Here is a 17,799-nt window from a genome sequence, read left to right as displayed (position 1 = left end):
AGCAGTGATTGATTGGAGCCAACCTGATTGATTGACATTACTGCAAATAGGGGAGGGGTCTGTGTGCCCAGTGTGGTCCTGGTCCATCATTGGTGGGGGTCGCAGTGGTGCAAGATACTCCACTTTGGCAGGAAAAACGAAATGCAAAGATACAGAATGGGGGACAATGCCTGGCTTGAGAGCAGTACGTGTGAAAATGATCTTGGAGTCCTCGTGGACAACAAGTTAAACATGAGCCAGGAATGTGATGTGGTGGCAAAAAAAGCCAATGGGATTTTGGCCTCCATCAATAGGAGCATAGTGTCTAGATCCAGGGAAGTCATGCTCCCCATGCTCTATTCCGCTTTGGTTAGACCACTTTACCTGGAATATTGTGTCCAGTTCTGGGCACCACAATTCAAGAGAGATATTGACCCTAAGCTGGAATGTGTCCAGAGGAGAGCGACTAAAATGATCCAGGGTCTGGAGAACAAGCCCTATGAGGAGCGGCTTAAGGAGCTGGGCATGTTTAGCCTGAAGAAGAGAAGGCTGAGAGGAGATATGATAGCCATGTATAAATATGTGAGAGGAAGCCACAGGGAGGAGGAGGGAGCAAGCTTGTTTTCTGCTTCCCTGGAGACTAGGACGCAAAGGAACAATGGCTTCAAACTACAAGAGAGAAGATTCCATCTGAACATGAGGAAGAACTTCCTGACTGTGAGAGCCGTTCAGCAGTGGAACTCTCTGCCCCGGAGGGAGTGTGGTGGAGGCTCCTTCTTTGGAAGCTTTTAAGCAGAGGCTGGATGGCCATCTGTCAGGGGTGATTTGAATGCAATATTCCTGCTTCTTGGCAGAATGGGGTTGGACTGGATGGCCCATGAGGTCTCTTCCAACTCTACACCATCCAAGCTGTTCAGCAGTGGAACTCTCTGCCCCGGAGTGTGGTGGAGGCTCCTTCTTTGGAAGCTTTTAAGCAGAGGCTGGATGGCCATCTGTCAGGGGTGATTTGAATGCAATATTCCTGCTTCTTGGCAGAATGGGGTTGGACTGGATGGCCCATGAGGTCTCTTCCAACTCTACACCATCCAAGCTGTTCAGCAGTGGAACTCTCTGCCCCGGAGTGTGGTGGAGGCTCCTTCTTTGGAAGCTTTGAAACAGAGGCTGGGTGGCCATCTGTCAGGGGTGATTTGAATGCAATATTCCTGCTTCTTGGCAGAATAGGGTTGGACTGGATGGCCCAGGAGGTCTCTTCCAACTCTTTGATTCTATGATTCTATGGTTCTATGGTCTGTGGGAGCCAACGTGATTGATTGACAGTACTGCAAATATTATTATTATTAGTATTGGAAGTAATAATAATTGGGGATAAATAAATAAATAGGGGAGGGGTCTTTTTTTCTTCTTTTTTTCCCCTCTTCCAGCTCTTTTTTTCCCTCTTATTATTTACTTATTAATAAAATAATAAATTCCTAGTAAAAAATTGTCAATAGTTTCTATTTATTTATTTTTTTCTGCTTGGACCAGGTTTTGCCTTTTGTAGAGGAGCCCTTATTGACCTATTGGCGTTTGCACTTTGCAGACGCTCCCTAGCCCTGTCTCCAGCCAGGAGAGGCAGGCGCGCGCAGGCGCAGTGGAGCCCTCCCTTGGCTCCAACGGGGAGGTCCCAGATTTAAAGGGGCCGCGTCACGGAAATGTCCCGCCGGGCCAAAGAGGAGTACCAGCGTTTCTACACGGTCACCGAGCCCCGCGGCCACCCCAAGGGACACACCGAGTACAAAGTCACCGCCAAGGTGGAGAGGGGGGCCTTGAAACGCACATAGACCCCAATTAAGGGTGCCTCTGAGCATGTGCAGAGACCCTTGCATTGCAATTAAAGGCTGGCTGAAAGCAATGAATAGGGAAATGCAAATTATTATTTTTGAAAGCTTATTATCATTATTATTATTGCCTCTGAGCATGTGCAGAGTGTCCCATTGCAGAAATGATAGAGCTAGGTAAAGGGAGTGATTATTATTATTATTATTATTATTATTATTATCATTGCCTCTGAGCATGTGCAAAGTGTCCCATTGCATCAATAATAGATCTGGGTAAAGGGAGTGAATATTATTGTTGTTGTTGTTGTTGCTGCCTCTGAGCATGTGCAGAGTGTCCCATTGCAGGAATGATACATCTAGGTAAAGGGAATGATTATTATTATTGTTGTTGTTGTTGTTATTATTGCCTCTGAGCATGTGCAGAGTGTCCCATTGCAGAAATGATAGATCTGGGTAGAGGGAGTGAATATTGTTGTTGTTGTTGCCTCTGAGCATGTGCAGAGTGTCTGCTTGCATAGATCTGAGTAAAGGGAATGAATAGGGAAAAGCACATTATTATTGTTGTTGTTGCTGTTGTTGACCCAAAGCTGTTCATTATTATTGTTGTTATTACTATTACTATTATTATTGTTGTTGTTATTATCATTGCCTCTGAGCATGTGCAGAGTGTCCCATTGCAGGAATGATAGATCTGGGGAAAGGGAGTGAGTATTGTTGTTGTTGTTGTTGCCTCTGAGCACGTGCAGAGTGTCTGCTTGCATAGATCTGGGTAAAGGGAATGAACAGGGAAAAGCACATTATTATTGTTGCTGTTGTTGTTGACCCAAAGCTGCTCATTATTATTGTGGTTATTACTATTACTATTGTTGTTGTTGTTGTTGCCTCTGAGCATGTGCAGAGTGTCTGATTGCATAGATCTGGGTAAAGGGAATGAATAGGGAAAAGCACATTATTCTTGTTGTTGTTGCTGTTGTTGACCCAAAGCTGCTCATTATTATTGTGGTTATTACTATTACTATTATTATTGTTGTTGTTGTTGTTGCCTCTGAGCATGTGCAGAGTGTCTGATTGCATAGATCTGTGTAAAGGGAATGAATAGGGAAAAGCACATTATTATTGTTGTTGCTGTTGTTGTTGACCCAAAGCTGCTCATTATTATTGTGGTTATTACTATTGTTGTTGTTGTTGTTGTTGTTGCCTCTGAGTATGTGCAGAGTGTCTGATTGCATAGATCTGTGTAAAGGGAATGAATAGGGAAAAGCACATTATTATTATTGTTGTTGTTGTTGTTGACCGAAAGCTGCTCATTATTATTGTGGTTATTACTATTACTGTTGTTGTTGTTGCCTCTGAGCATGTGCAGAGTGTCTGATTGCATAGATCTGGGTAAAGGGAATGAATAGGGAAAAGCACATTATTATTGTTGTTGTTGCTGTTGTTGTTGACCCATAGCTGGTCATTATTATTGTGGTTATTACTATTACTATTGTTGTTGTTGCCTCTGAGCATGTGCAGAGTGTCGGCTTGCATAGATCTGGGTAAAGGGAATGAATAGGGAAAAGCACATTATTATTATTGTTGTTGCTGTTGTTGTTGACCCAAAGCTGCTCATTATTATTGTGGTTATTACTATTACTATTATTGTTGTTATTATTATTGCCTCTGAGCATGTGCAGAGTGTCCCATTGCAGGAATGATAGATCTGGGGAAAGGGAGTGAGTATTGTTGTTGTTGTTGTTGCCTCTGAGCACGTGCAGAGTGTCGGATTGCATAGATCTGGGTAAAGGGAATGAATAGGGAAAAGCACATTATTATTATTGTTGTTGCTGTTGTTGTTGACCCATAGCTGCTCATTATTATTGTGGTTATTACTATTACTGTTGTTGTTGTTGTTGCCTCTGAGCATGTGCAGAGTGTCTGCTTGCATCGATCTGGGTAAAGGGAATGAATAGGGAAAAGCACATTATTATTGTTGTTGTTGTTGTTGACCCAAAGCTGCTCATTATTATTGTGGTTATTACTATTACTGTTATTGTTGTTGTTGTTGTTGCCTCTGAGCATGTGCAGAGTGTCTGATTGCATAGATCTGGGTAAAGGGAATGAATAGGGAAAAGCACATTATTATTGTTGCTGTTGTTGTTGACCCAAAGCTGCTCATTATTATTGTGGTTATTACTATTACTATTGTTGTTGTTGTTGTTGTTGTTGCCTCTGAGCATGTGCAGAGTGTCTGATTGCATAAAGGATAGATATGGGTCCTATCAGATGGCTTAAGGGAATTATTAATATCAAGGGAACGACTAGTAATAGTATCTATTAGTAATAATATCGATACCAAAGGGGCTTCTCGTTATCATTATTATTGCCTCTGAGCATGTGCAGAGTCTCAGCTGTATGGGATTAAATACGCAGCAATGGGTGTGATACAGTTTGCATAAATTTTGGCGCTGTGTAGAGTGAAATAAATTGGAATAATACTAATACTACTAATAATAATTATTATTATTATTTATTTATTTAAAAATTAAATTTAAAAAGTTAAATTAATTAAATTAACAAAAATAAAATATGGGTTTGATCCAGTTTGTGCAAAACAAGGAAAGCATAAATTTTGGCGCTGTATAGAGCGAAATAAATTGGAATAAATCAAATAATAATAATTATTATAATAATAGTAATAATAATTATTATTATTATTAAATAAATTGGAATAAATCAAATAATAATAATAATAATAGTAATAATAATAATAATAATAATTAAATAAATTGGAATAAATCAAATAATAATAATAATAGTAATAATAATTATTATTATATTATAATTTTAAAAATTAAATTACATTTAAAAATAAATTAAAAATTAATTTAATTTAATTTTTAAAATAAATTAAATTATTATTATTTGATTTATTCCAATTTATTATTTCAATAAAATTTTGCTAAAAATATTTTATTCTATTTTTTAAATTTAATTATTATTTTTTAAAAAAAATTAAATTAATTGAATTTTTAAAATAAATTAAACTATTATTATTATTTGATTTATTCCAATTTGTTATTCTTTAAATAAAATTTTGCTAAAATATTTGATTTGATTTTTAAATTTTTATTTTTTAAAAATTCAATTAATTTAATTTTAAAAATAAGTTAAATTATTACTATTATTTGATTTATTCCCATTTGTTATTCTTTAAATAAAATTTTATTCATTTAATGACATTTTAAAAATTAAATTTAAAAAAATAAATTAATCAAAATTTAAAATAAAATAAAATAGATTAGTCAAATTTTACATAAAGAATCATAAAATAAAGTATTGCCAAAAACAATATTCAAAAATGTACCATATACAACCAAAAACAATACCAGTAATAAAAAATAAATAAATAATTTATACATATATATATATATATATATATATTTACATATGCAAATATATACAATTGCTCCTCCTTTTTTTTGCTTCCCAGTTTGTCTCTAAAGTGAATCCAGAAGATGTCAAGGAGGTACGTACGGCTTTCGGGGGCGTCTGCCTGTGCTTTGGGGCCTGGGGGTGTTTGGGGTCGGACTAGATGACCTTTGGGGGTCCCCCCGATGCCTTCTCGTCCAATAGATCGTGGTGTGGAAGCGGTACAGCGACTTCAAGAAGCTGCATTCGGACCTGGCCTACACGCACCGGAACCTCTTCCGACGGATGGAGGACTTCCCGTCCTTCCCGAGGGCCCAAGTCTTCGGTGAGGCCATCTAGCCCAGCCCCAGCGGTTCGGGCACCATCTAACCCCTCCCGACAGATGGCCAGAGGAGGAGACTCCAAGGCATTGAACGGCTCTTCCCACCAAAAGGATCGTCCAGACCGTGGACCATTTTGGCTGCCCATCCATCTCATCATCATCATCATCATCATCATCATCTTTATTTCTTTCCCACTTTTCTCCTATTATTATTGTTATTTGATACCCATATCAATAGATAGATAGATAGATATATCAATATATCTATCATGCTGGCCACATGACCTTGGAGGTCAATATATCAATCGATATATCAATATCTGTATATATATATATATAGATATATCAATAGATAGATAGATAGATATCAATATATAGATAGATATCTATATATAGATAGATATATCAATAGATAAATAGATATATCAATAGATAGATAGATATCAATATATAATATATATAGATATATAGATATATCAATATATATTGATATATATCTAGATAGATCTATATATATATCAATAGATAGATATCAATATATAATAGATAGATATATCAATAGATAAATAGATATCAATATATAGATAGATATCTATATATAGATAGATATCAATATATAATATATATATATATAGATATATCAATATATATTGATATATATCAAGATAGATAGATAGATCTATATATATTGATATATATCAAGATAGATAGATAGATCTATATATATATATATATCAATAGATAGATAGATATCAATATATAGATAGATATCAATATATAGATAGATATCAATATATATTAATATATATATATAGATAGATAGATCTATATATATATTAATATATATATTGATATATATATCAATAGATAGATAGATAGATATCAATATATAGATATATATCTATATATAGATAGATATCAATATATATTAATATATATTGATATGTGTATCAAATAACAATAATAATAGGGGAATGGTAAATATATATATAGAGCGGGGGAGGGAGATATCAATATATAATATATATATAGATATATATCAATATATATATATATTGATATAGTATATAACATATATAAAGTATAATAATAATACTTATTATTATAAACTGCCCTGCGTCACCCAAAAGGCTGAGATATATCTATATACATAGATAGATATCGATATCTATCTATCTATCTATATATATATACATATAATTATTATAGACTGCCCTGCGTCACCCAAAAAGCTGAGATATTATTATTACTATTATTATTATTATAGTAATATATCATTATATCATATTTATTATATTATATTACCATTATTATTATTATTATTATTATTATTATGGAAGTAGTATATCATTACATCATATTTATTACATTATATCATAATATTGCTATTATTATTATTATTATAGTAATATATCATTATATCATATTTATTATATTATATTACCATTATTATTATTATTATTATAGTAATATTTACATTATATGGTAAGATTACTATTATTATTATTATTATAGTAATATATCATTATATCATATTTATTATATTATATTACCATTATTATTATTATTATTATTATGGAAGTAGTATATCATTACATCATATTTATTACATTATATGGTAATATTACTATTACTATTATTATTATTATTATTATAGTAATATATCATTATATCATATTTATTATATTATATTACCATTATTATTATTATTATTATTATTATTACTATTATTATTATAGTAATATATCATATCATATTTATTATATTATATTACCATTATTATTATTATTATTATTATTATAGTAATATATCATATCATATTTATTATATTATATTACCATTATTATTATTATTATTATTATGGAAGTAGTATATCATTACATCATATTTATTACATTATATGGTAATATTACTATTATTATTATTATTATTATTATTATAGTAATATATCATTACATCATATTTATTGTATTATATTACCATTATTATTATTATTATTATAGTAATATATCATTATATCATATTTATTATATTATATTACCATTATTATTATTATTATTATTATAGTAATATATCATTATATCATATTTATTATATTATATTACCATTATTATTATTATTATTATTATTATGGAAGTAGTATATCATTATATCATATTTATTACGTTATATGGTAATATTACTATTATTATTATTATTATTATAGTAGTATATCATTATATCTTATTATATTTATTATATTGTAATATTACCATTACTATTATCGTTATTATTAGTATTATTATTATTATCGTCCGCAGGCCGTTTCGAACCGGAGGTGATCGAAGAGCGTCGCAAAGCGGCAGAGGTCATGCTCCGCTTCACGGTCCACATCCCGGCTTTGAACAACAGCCCGCAACTCAAGGAGTTCTTCCGGGTATTTATGATTACCATATTATATTATTCGTATCGTATTATTATCATAAGGTAAAGGTTTTCCCCTTGACATGAAGTCCAGTCGTGTCTGACTCTGGGACTCCGGTGCTCATCTCTATTTCTAAGCCAAAGAGCCAGCATTGTCCATAGACACCTCCAAGGTCATGTGGCCAGCATGACTGCACGGAGTGCCGTTACCTTCCCACTGGAGCGGTACCTATTGATCTACTCACATTTGCATGTTTTCGAACTGCTAGGTTGGCAGGAGCTGGGGCTAAAAGCGGAAGCTCACCCCGCACCCTGGATTCAAACTGCTGACCTTTCATTCAGCAAGTTCAGCAGATCTGCAGTTTGACACGCTGCACCACAGGGGGCCTTATAAACATAATAATAACAATATGTCTGGATGTCATCGGGGTTTGTGAAAATATAATAATAATAATAATAATAATAATAATAATATGTCTGGATGTCATCAGGGTTTGTGAAAATATAATAATAATAATAATAATAATAATAATTATATGTCTGGATGTCATCGGGGTTTGTGAAAATATAATAATAATAATAATAATAATAATAATATGTCTAGATGTCATCGGGGTTTGTGAAAATATAATAATAATAATAATAATAATATGTCTAGATGTCATCAGGGTTTGTGAAAATATAATAATAATAATATGTCTAGATGTCATCGGGGTTTGTGAAAATATAATAATAATAATAATAATAATAATAATAATAATAATAATTATATGTCTGGATGTCATCGGGGTTTATGAAAATATAATAATAATAATAATAATAATATGTCTAGATGTCATCGGGGTTTATGAAAATATAATAATAATAATAATAATAATAATAATAATAATATGTCTAGATGTCATCGGGGTTTATGAAAATATAATAATAATAATAATAATAATAATATGTCTAGATGTCATCGGGGTTTATGAAAATATAATAATAATAATAATAATAATAATATGTCTGGATGTCATCGGGGTTTGTGAAAATATAATAATAATAATAATAATAATAATAATAATATGTCTGGATGTCATCGGGGTTTGTGAAAATATAATAATAATAATAATAATAATAATAATATGTCTGGATGTCATCGGGGTTTGTGAAAATATAATAATAATAATAATAATAATAATAATAATATGTCTAGATGTCATCGGGGTTTGTGAAAATATAATAATAATAATAATAATAATATGTCTAGATGTCATCGGGGTTTGTGAAAAAAATAATAATAATAATAATAATAATAATAATAATATGTCTGGATGTCATTGGGGTTTGTGAAAATATAATAATAATAATAATAATAATAATAATAATAGTAATAATAATAATATGTCTAGATGTCATCGGGGTTTGTGAAAATATTATAAACATAATAATAATAATATTTGATCTTCAGCTTGTTCCTCCTCATCCAGATAGACACAGCGGCCAGGCACTCGTCCAGCACTCGAGGGGCCTCCTTGGAATTAGGTGGAAAAGAGTAGTAGAGTTGTGTGTCATCTGCGGAGAGATGGCACACAACTCCAAAACTCTAGATGACCTCTCCCAGCAGTTTCATGTAGATGTTAAAGAGCATGGGAGACAGAATAGAGCCTTGCGGGACCCCACAGTTCAAAGGCCAGGGGTCCGAGCAGGTGTCTCCCAGCTTCACCATCTGGGTTCGTCCCTCCAGGAAGGACCGAAGCCACGACAGAACCGTGCCCCCAAGACCCATCCTGGAGAGACGACCCAGAAGGATACCATGATCGATGGTATCGAAAGCCGCTGAGATGTCCAAGAGAACCAACAGAGTCACACTCCCCCTGTCCAGCTCTCTACGGAGGTCATCCACCAAGGCGACCAAGGCTGTCTTGGTGCCGTGACCAGGCCTGAAACCAGACTGTGACTGATCTAGGTAGCTGATGTCATCCAGAAAACCCTGGAGCTGGGAGGCGACCACCCGCTCCAGCACCTTGCCCAAGAAAGGGAGGTTGGAGATCGGTCTGAAATTGTTCAGCACCGTGGAATCCAGGGAAACCTTCTTAAGGAGTGGGCGAACCACAGCCTGTTTCAGGTGAGATGGAAAAGACCCCTGCTCCAACGATGCATTGATGATCAACACAAACCAATCAACCAACCCCTCCCTGGCCGATTTAATGAGCCAAGACGGGCAAGGGTCCAGAGCCGACGTGGTTGCCCTCACAGCCCCAAGGACCTCCTCCACGGCCTCAGGAGGAAGAAGCCTAAAAGAATCCCACAAAATTGGACAAGCAGATGCCTCAATCACCTCATCTGGCACTGTGATGAAATTGAAGTCGAGCTCAAGGCGTATCTGAGCAACTTTGCCTGCAAAATGGTGTGCGAAATCGCAACACCGAGTTGCTGGGTCGTCGATGGTCTCCTCCGCCACAGGTGGGTGAAAGAGTTCCCCGACGACCCGGAACAACTCCAATAATCTATTTGCTGCAGACGCTATACGGGTGGTCGTGAAAGATTCCCTGGCCACCCGTATAGCCATGGAATACGCCCTAAGAGAGGCTGTAGCCCGTGCTTGGTCAGACACGTCCCGAGATCTCCTCCTCCAAATGCGCTCTAGCCTTCTTCTCGTGTGCTTCATCACAGCCAACTCCCTGGTGAACCAGGGAGATGGCTTGTCATGACGCAACGTGATGGGGCGTTCGGGAGCGATTGTTTCTATCGCCCTGGACATCTCTCTATTGTAGAGATCAACCAAGGCGTCGACAGGATCGCCAGGCTCCATGGCAGGAAGAACCCCAAGATTCCTCAGAAATCCGTCCGGATCCATCAGTCTCCTGGGGCGGACCACCTTAATCTGTCCTCCACCCCTGCGAAGGTTAAGAGTCGCAGAGAGTCTAAAACTGACCAGATAATGATCAGACCATGACACCGGAAGGATGTTTTGTTCTTCCACTCTGATCATTCCACTGTCCGCCACAAAAACCAGGTCGAGAGTGTGTCCGGCCTGATGGATGGGTCCAGATATAATTTGTGACAGTCCTATGATCGTCATGGCGGCCATAAAGTCCTGAGCTGCACCGGACAAGGTCTCGGCATGGATGTTAAAGTCTCCCAGCACCACCAAGCGCTGGGAGGTCAGGGCCGAATTGGAGACCACCTCTGCCAGCTCAGACAGGGAAACAGCTGGGTCGCGGGGTGGGCGGTACACCAGCAGGAACCCCACACTGTCACGGTTCCCCACCCTCAGGTGGACACACTCAAACCCAGGTGCTTGCGGAACAGCGCATCTGACCACGGCAATGGATCGCTGAAAGACTACTGCGACCCCTCCTCCCCGCCCCCCCAGCCTGGCCTGCTGATGCACTCCGAAACCCAGTGGGCACAGCTGGGTAAGATTTTGATGTCATTGGGGTTTGTGAAAATATTATAAACATAAACATGTGGCCACTGGCATGACTGCATGGAGTGCTGTTACCTTCCTACTGGAGCGGTACCTATTGATCTACTCACATTTACATGTTTTTGAACTGCTAGGTTGGCAGGAGCTGAGGCTAACAAGCAGGAGTTCACCCCGCACACCAGATTCGAACCGCCGACCTTTCGGTCAGCAAGTTCAGTAGCTCAGCAGTTCAACCCACTGCACCACCAAGGGGCCTTATAAACATAATAATAACAAGAATAATAATAATAATAATAATAATAATAATAATATGTCTAGATGTCATCGGGGTTTGTGAAAATATTATAAACATAAACATGTGGCCACTGGCATGACATTCGGTCAGCAAGTTCAGCAGCTCAGCGGTTTAACCTGCTGCGCCACCGGGGACATTATAATATGATATTAATTATTATTGCAGGGAGGGGAAGGGAGGAAGCCCCCCGAAAACTTCAACCTGCCGCCTCTTCCGCCGCCTCTCATTCCTGCGCCGCCCGAAGCCATAGAAGCGGGAGAAGATGCCTTGCGGTCGGTCCCCGAAGCGGAGTATCTGGATAGCAAACCGGAGCGGAGCCAAACGCCGGAAACAGATGACCGAGGTACGGCTTTTAACCACGATCATAATAATATGGACGGAAACCCAAAGGGCATCTAGGACTGTTGTTGTTGTTGTATTTCCTCCACCACAGGCATCCCAGGGTTCCTGACTCTCTCCATTAGTGTGGAATTTGTATGATTATTATTATTATTTGAAACACAACAAGATGAGTCCAGAGCAGACACTCTGCTGGTTGTTGAATTGGACCACACGTCGGACACTTCCCATTATTATTATTATTATTATTAGGATGCCTGCAGTGGAGGAAATACATAATAACAACAACAACAGTCCTAGATGCTTTGGAAGTGTTTGACTTATGTTTTTGTGTCAGTAAAATAATAATAATATAATATAATAACAATACAAATAAAATTAATAATTGGGTTGCTGTGAGTTTTCCGGGCTGTCTGGCCATGTTCCAGAAGCATTCTCTCCTGATGTTTCACCCACATCTATGGCAGGCATTCTCTGAGGTTGTGAGGTCTGTTGGAAAGTTGGCAAGTGAGGATATATACCGTAATATCTGTGGAACGATGTCCGTGGTGGTTAGCATTGAATGGCTTTGTAGTCTCAAAGCCTGGCTGGTTGCTGCCTGGGGGAATCCTTTGTTGGTAATTCTTACTCCTCTCCTCCCATCTATTGGGTGGGCAATAATACTCATATACTATTTGTTTTGCAGGTCCCGGTGCAAGGAGTCCCGCTCTGCCCATTAAAAGCAATGACGACGAAGCTTTGGACGCCCTTTTTGCGTACGGAGGGGAAGAGGAAGAAGAGAAGGATGGAGCGCCGAGTGCGGATTCGCCGCCCCGCTGCCCTTTGTCGGTCCAGGAACTGGCCCTCTTTGACCCCTTCTCCAAAGAAGGTTTGTGCCTATTTCGATGTCCCTAATAGGAAGCCAGCAATCAACATGTTTGCAGATGACATTGAGATAGTTGTAGATGACCCCATAAGTCTGACCCCATTGAAATGGCTTACTTCGGATCCTAGTGTACTATAGACTTGCATTGGAGGACCTAGAGATTATTATTATTATTATTATTATTATTATTATTATTATTATTGTTTTGTTGTTGTTGTTGTGGATATACTATAATAATTCCCCAGCAAGGAGAGATTAAATAATAATAATAATAATAATAATAATTATTATTATTATTATTATTATATCCCCAAGAATAACAATAAAATATAATAATAGTAATAATAATACTCTCACATTGTTGGGGATATATTATTATTCTCCAGCCAAGTGAAATTATTATTATTATTATTAACTCTCCCTAAGAAGAATTAGAGAGTAATAACAATATAATAATATTACTCTCATGTTGTTGGGGAATGGGTTATTATTATTCCACAGCAAACAAAGAATAAATTGTTGTTGTTATTTTTATTTGATCCTCTCCAAGAATGAGAGTAATAATAATAATAATTTCCACTTGTTGGGGATATATTATTATTATTCCCCAGCAAAGAGAGATGATGATGATGATGATGATGATATCCTCCAAAAGAATGAATAATAATAATAATAATAATAATAATAATAATAATTTATTACTCTCATGTTGAGCAATATATTATTATTCCCTAGCCAATAGAGAATAAATTGAGAGAGTTATAACATAATAATAATAATAATAATAATAATAATAATAACAATAATAATCTCATGTTGTTGGGGAATGTATTATTATTCCCCAGCAAACAGAATAAATTGTTGTTGTTGTTATTTATTTTATCCTCCTCAAGAAGAATGAGTTATAACAACAATATAATAATAGTAATAACAAGAATAATAATGAGTTATAATATAATAATAATAATAATAATAATGACAATAATAATCTCATGTTGTTGGGGAATATATTATTATTCCCCAGCAAAAAGAATAAATTATTGTTGTTAATTTATTTTATCCTCCCCAAGAGGAATGAGAGAATAACAATATAATAATAATTTTTTTGATACGAAATCCAGCATATAGATCTCGTTTGCTGTGACATACCGTGCTTTTGTGTCGGTAAAATATAATAATAATAATAATAATAATAATAATAATAATAATAGAGTAAGTATGTGAGCCTCTGATGATGATCTTCATGATCTCCTGCATTCGAGTAAGAAGGGAGTAAGTTAGGAGCCTCTAATAATAATAATAATAATAATAATAATAATACTCATGTTGTTGGGGATGTAATTATTGTATTATTCTTACTATTATTCCCCAGCCAAGAGAGAATAAATTATTATTATTATTATTGCTATTATTATATTCCCCCCAAAAGAATGAGTAATAATCGGAACTCGATATACATATATGTTGAGCCCCTACTTTGTGGATTTTCACTTTTCGCGGGTGGTCGTAACGTAACACCCGCGGTAAGTGAGGGAACACTGTATTATTATTATTTTCTTGGCTCCGTTCCCATTTTTTTCAGACTCTGAAACTGCAACTGTGTCTCACGAGGAAGAGCTGGCGGCCCTAGACGCTTCGGACTGCAGTCCGGCACGGAGCGTCATGCAGGCCAATGAGGGAGAGGCCGGCGACTACTTGGCCCTGGCCATTGAACGCATCCAACGAGCCTCCGAGAGCGAAGTAGCCCACGACTACCAGGAAGCCTTTCGCGGATACCGTAGTGGAGTGGACTTGCTGCTCCAGGGGATGCAAGGTAAACGCAGTCGGGAAAACCCGGAATCTCGGCCGGGTTTTGGAAGCGTGACCCCTTTCGGAAAATTAATTGGCATCCCCGCTATGTGGAATAATTATAATCTTTCGGAAAGGCATGACCTGGTTGGAGATCGTTCTATTGTTTCGATTTCATTACCTTCACAGGGACATAGTCTTTGGGAGTAAGGATTTAATAATAATAATAATAATAATAATAATAATAATATAGGAGATGGATGGGTAACCTTGAAAATAGGGATTTTGAGGTCTCTGCAAAGCAGGACATGTGCCTCCATCATGAGCCTGGGATTTGTAGTTTGCCTAGGGACACCTTTTCCCCCCTTGCTTTCCAGGAGACCTGAAAAATAATAATATATTATATTATTACTACTACTATTAATATAATTATTTATATTATATTTTAATATAATAATAATAATAATAATAATAATATAGGAGATGAATGAGTAACATAATAGTATATTATATTATTATTACTACTACTATTAATATATTATTATTGCTACTACTATTAATATAATTATTTATATTATATTTTAATATAATAATAATAATAATAATAATATAGATGGATGGGTAACATAATAGTATATTATATTACTACTACTACTATTAATATATTATTATTATTACTATTAATAAAATTATTTATATTTTAATATAATATAGGAGATGGATGGGTAACGTAATTGTATATTATATTATTACTACTACTACTATTAATATATTATTATTACTACTATTAATACAATTATTTATATTATATTTTAATAGTAATAATATAGGAGATGGACGGGTAACATAATAGTATATTATATTACTACTACTACTATTAATATATTATTATTACTACTACTATTAATACAATTATTTATATTATATTTTAATATAATAATAATAATAATAATAATAATAATAATATAGGAGATGAATGTGTAATATAATAGTTATTACTACTACTACTATTAATATATTATTATTACTATTAATACAATTATTTATATTATATTTTAATATAATAGTAATAATATAGGAGATGGATGGGTAACATAATAGTATATTATATTATTATTACTACTACTATTAATATAATATTACTACTACCAGTATTAATATATTTATATTATATTTTAATATATTACTACTAATAGTAATATTATTTATATATTTTAATATAATAATAATAATATAGGAGATGGATGGGTAACATAATAGTATATTATATTATTAGTACTACTACTATTAATATTACTACTACTATTAATATTATTTATATTATATTTAATATAAAATAATAATAATAATAATATAGGAGATGGATGTGTAATATAATAGTATATTATATTATTACTACTACTACTATTAATATATTATTATTACTACTATTAATACAATTATTTATATTATATTTTAATATAATAGTAATAATATAGGAGATGGACAGGTAACATAATAGTATATTATATTACTACTACTACTATTAATATATTATTACTACTACTATTAATACAATTATTTATATTATATTTTAATATAATAATAATAATAATAATAATATAGGAGATGGATGTGTAACATAATAGTATATTATATTATTACTACTACTACTATTAATATATTATTATTATTACTACTATTAATACAATTATTTATATTATATTTCAATATAATAATATAGGAGATGGATGGGTAACATAATAGTATATTATATTATTATTATTACTATTAATATAATAATATTATTACTACTACTAATACAATTATTTATATTACATTTTAATGTAATAATAATAATATAGAAGAATGGATAGGTTACATCTGCCTTGAAAATAGGGATTTTGAGGTCTCTGCAAGCGGGACGTGTGCCTCCAACGTGAGGCAGCAGCCTGGGATTTGTAGTTTGCATAGGGACACCGTTTCCCCCCCTTGCTTTCCAGGAGACCCGAACGAGGCCCGTCGGGAGGCGGTGAAGAAGAAGACGGCCGAATACCTGCAAAGAGCGGAGGAGATTTTCCAGCAGCACCTGAAGCACCTTGAGCTGTGAGCGGAGCACTACGTCTCCCAATGGAAACCCCCCCTTTTCCGTTTCGTTGCAACACCTTTTGCAAGGTCTTCTTTTGTTGTGTTGTTGTGGTTTTTTTTTTTTAAGAAAATAAAGCATCTCACCTCCTGGTTCTTTTTTTATTATTATTGTAAACCACAGTAACCACTACACCCAACATTCAGCCAAATTAGAACTAAAGCAGTGCAATCTTTCAACTGGCCACAAGATGGCAGCAAAAACAAAAGGTGGGAAATAGATGTGGCCACTGGAGGGCAGCAAAGGGCTGAACATGGAATATTATATTATTACTACTACTATTGCAAGATACATACATACATACATATATATATGTATGCATATATATATATATATTTGCAAAGATATATCATTGTGTGTGTATATATTCTATACGTATATATTATAAATATATTATAATAAATATAATAAATATATTATTTATATTTTAATATATAAGTAAACATAAATAATATATATAATAAGTGTGTGTGTATATATATATATATTATAATCTATTATAATATATTTTATAATATATATAATAAATAATAAGTAAAAATGTTATACACATAATATAAGTGTGTGTATATATATATATATTATAATCTATTATAATATATTTTATAATAGATTATATTTGCAGAAAGATGTATCATATATGTGTTTGTGTGTGTATATTTTATATATGTATATATTATAATATAAATATATTACATATGTTTACTTATATATTACAATATAAATAATATATATAATAAATATTAAGTAAAAATATTATACACATAACTGTGTGTGCATATATATATAATATTATATATGTATATATTATAATCTATTATAATATATATTATAATAGATTATAATATATTTGCAGAAAGATATATCATATATGTGTTTGTGTGTATATGTATATATTATAATAAAATATATTACATATGTTTACTTATATATTAAAATATAAATAATATATATAATAAATAAGTAAAAATGTTATACACATAATATAAGTGTGTGTGCATATATATATAATATTATGTATGTATATATTAGATTATAAT

At 33.7% G+C, this 17,799-nt stretch overlaps 1 protein-coding gene across 1 annotated transcript; it reads left to right on the top strand.

Annotated features, from left to right (window-relative positions):
- The first annotated feature begins 1,602 nt into the window (after positions 1-1,602).
- Positions 1,603-16,851, top strand: SNX15 (sorting nexin 15). Its single transcript, XM_060757867.2, has 8 exons — positions 1,603-1,769; positions 5,269-5,304; positions 5,412-5,532; positions 7,830-7,945; positions 11,808-11,985; positions 12,667-12,849; positions 14,429-14,659; positions 16,617-16,851. Exons 1-8 carry the CDS (start codon positions 1,671-1,673, stop codon positions 16,721-16,723), a joined length of 1,071 nt encoding a protein of 356 aa, XP_060613850.2. The 5' UTR covers positions 1,603-1,670; the 3' UTR covers positions 16,724-16,851.
- Positions 16,852-17,799: the final 948 nt, after the last annotated feature.

Source organism: Anolis sagrei, chromosome 12 (genome assembly GCF_037176765.1).
Source record: "Anolis sagrei isolate rAnoSag1 chromosome 12, rAnoSag1.mat, whole genome shotgun sequence".
Classification (NCBI taxonomy): Eukaryota; Metazoa; Chordata; class Lepidosauria; order Squamata; family Dactyloidae; genus Anolis; species Anolis sagrei.
The sequence above is the reverse complement of the archived record's forward strand: the minus strand, read 5'-3'. Positions and strand labels throughout refer to the sequence as shown.

Coding starts and splice junctions, on each gene's coding strand:
- SNX15 (XM_060757867.2), top strand. CDS start 1,671: ATGTCCCGCCGGGCCAAAGAGGAGTACCAGCGTTTCTACACGGTCACC. Junction 1,770..5,268: donor AGTACAAAGTCACCGCCAAG/GTGGAGAGGGGG, acceptor TTTGCTTCCCAG/TTTGTCTCTAAAGTGAATCC. Junction 14,660..16,616: donor GCTGCTCCAGGGGATGCAAG/GTAAACGCAGTC, acceptor CTTGCTTTCCAG/GAGACCCGAACGAGGCCCGT.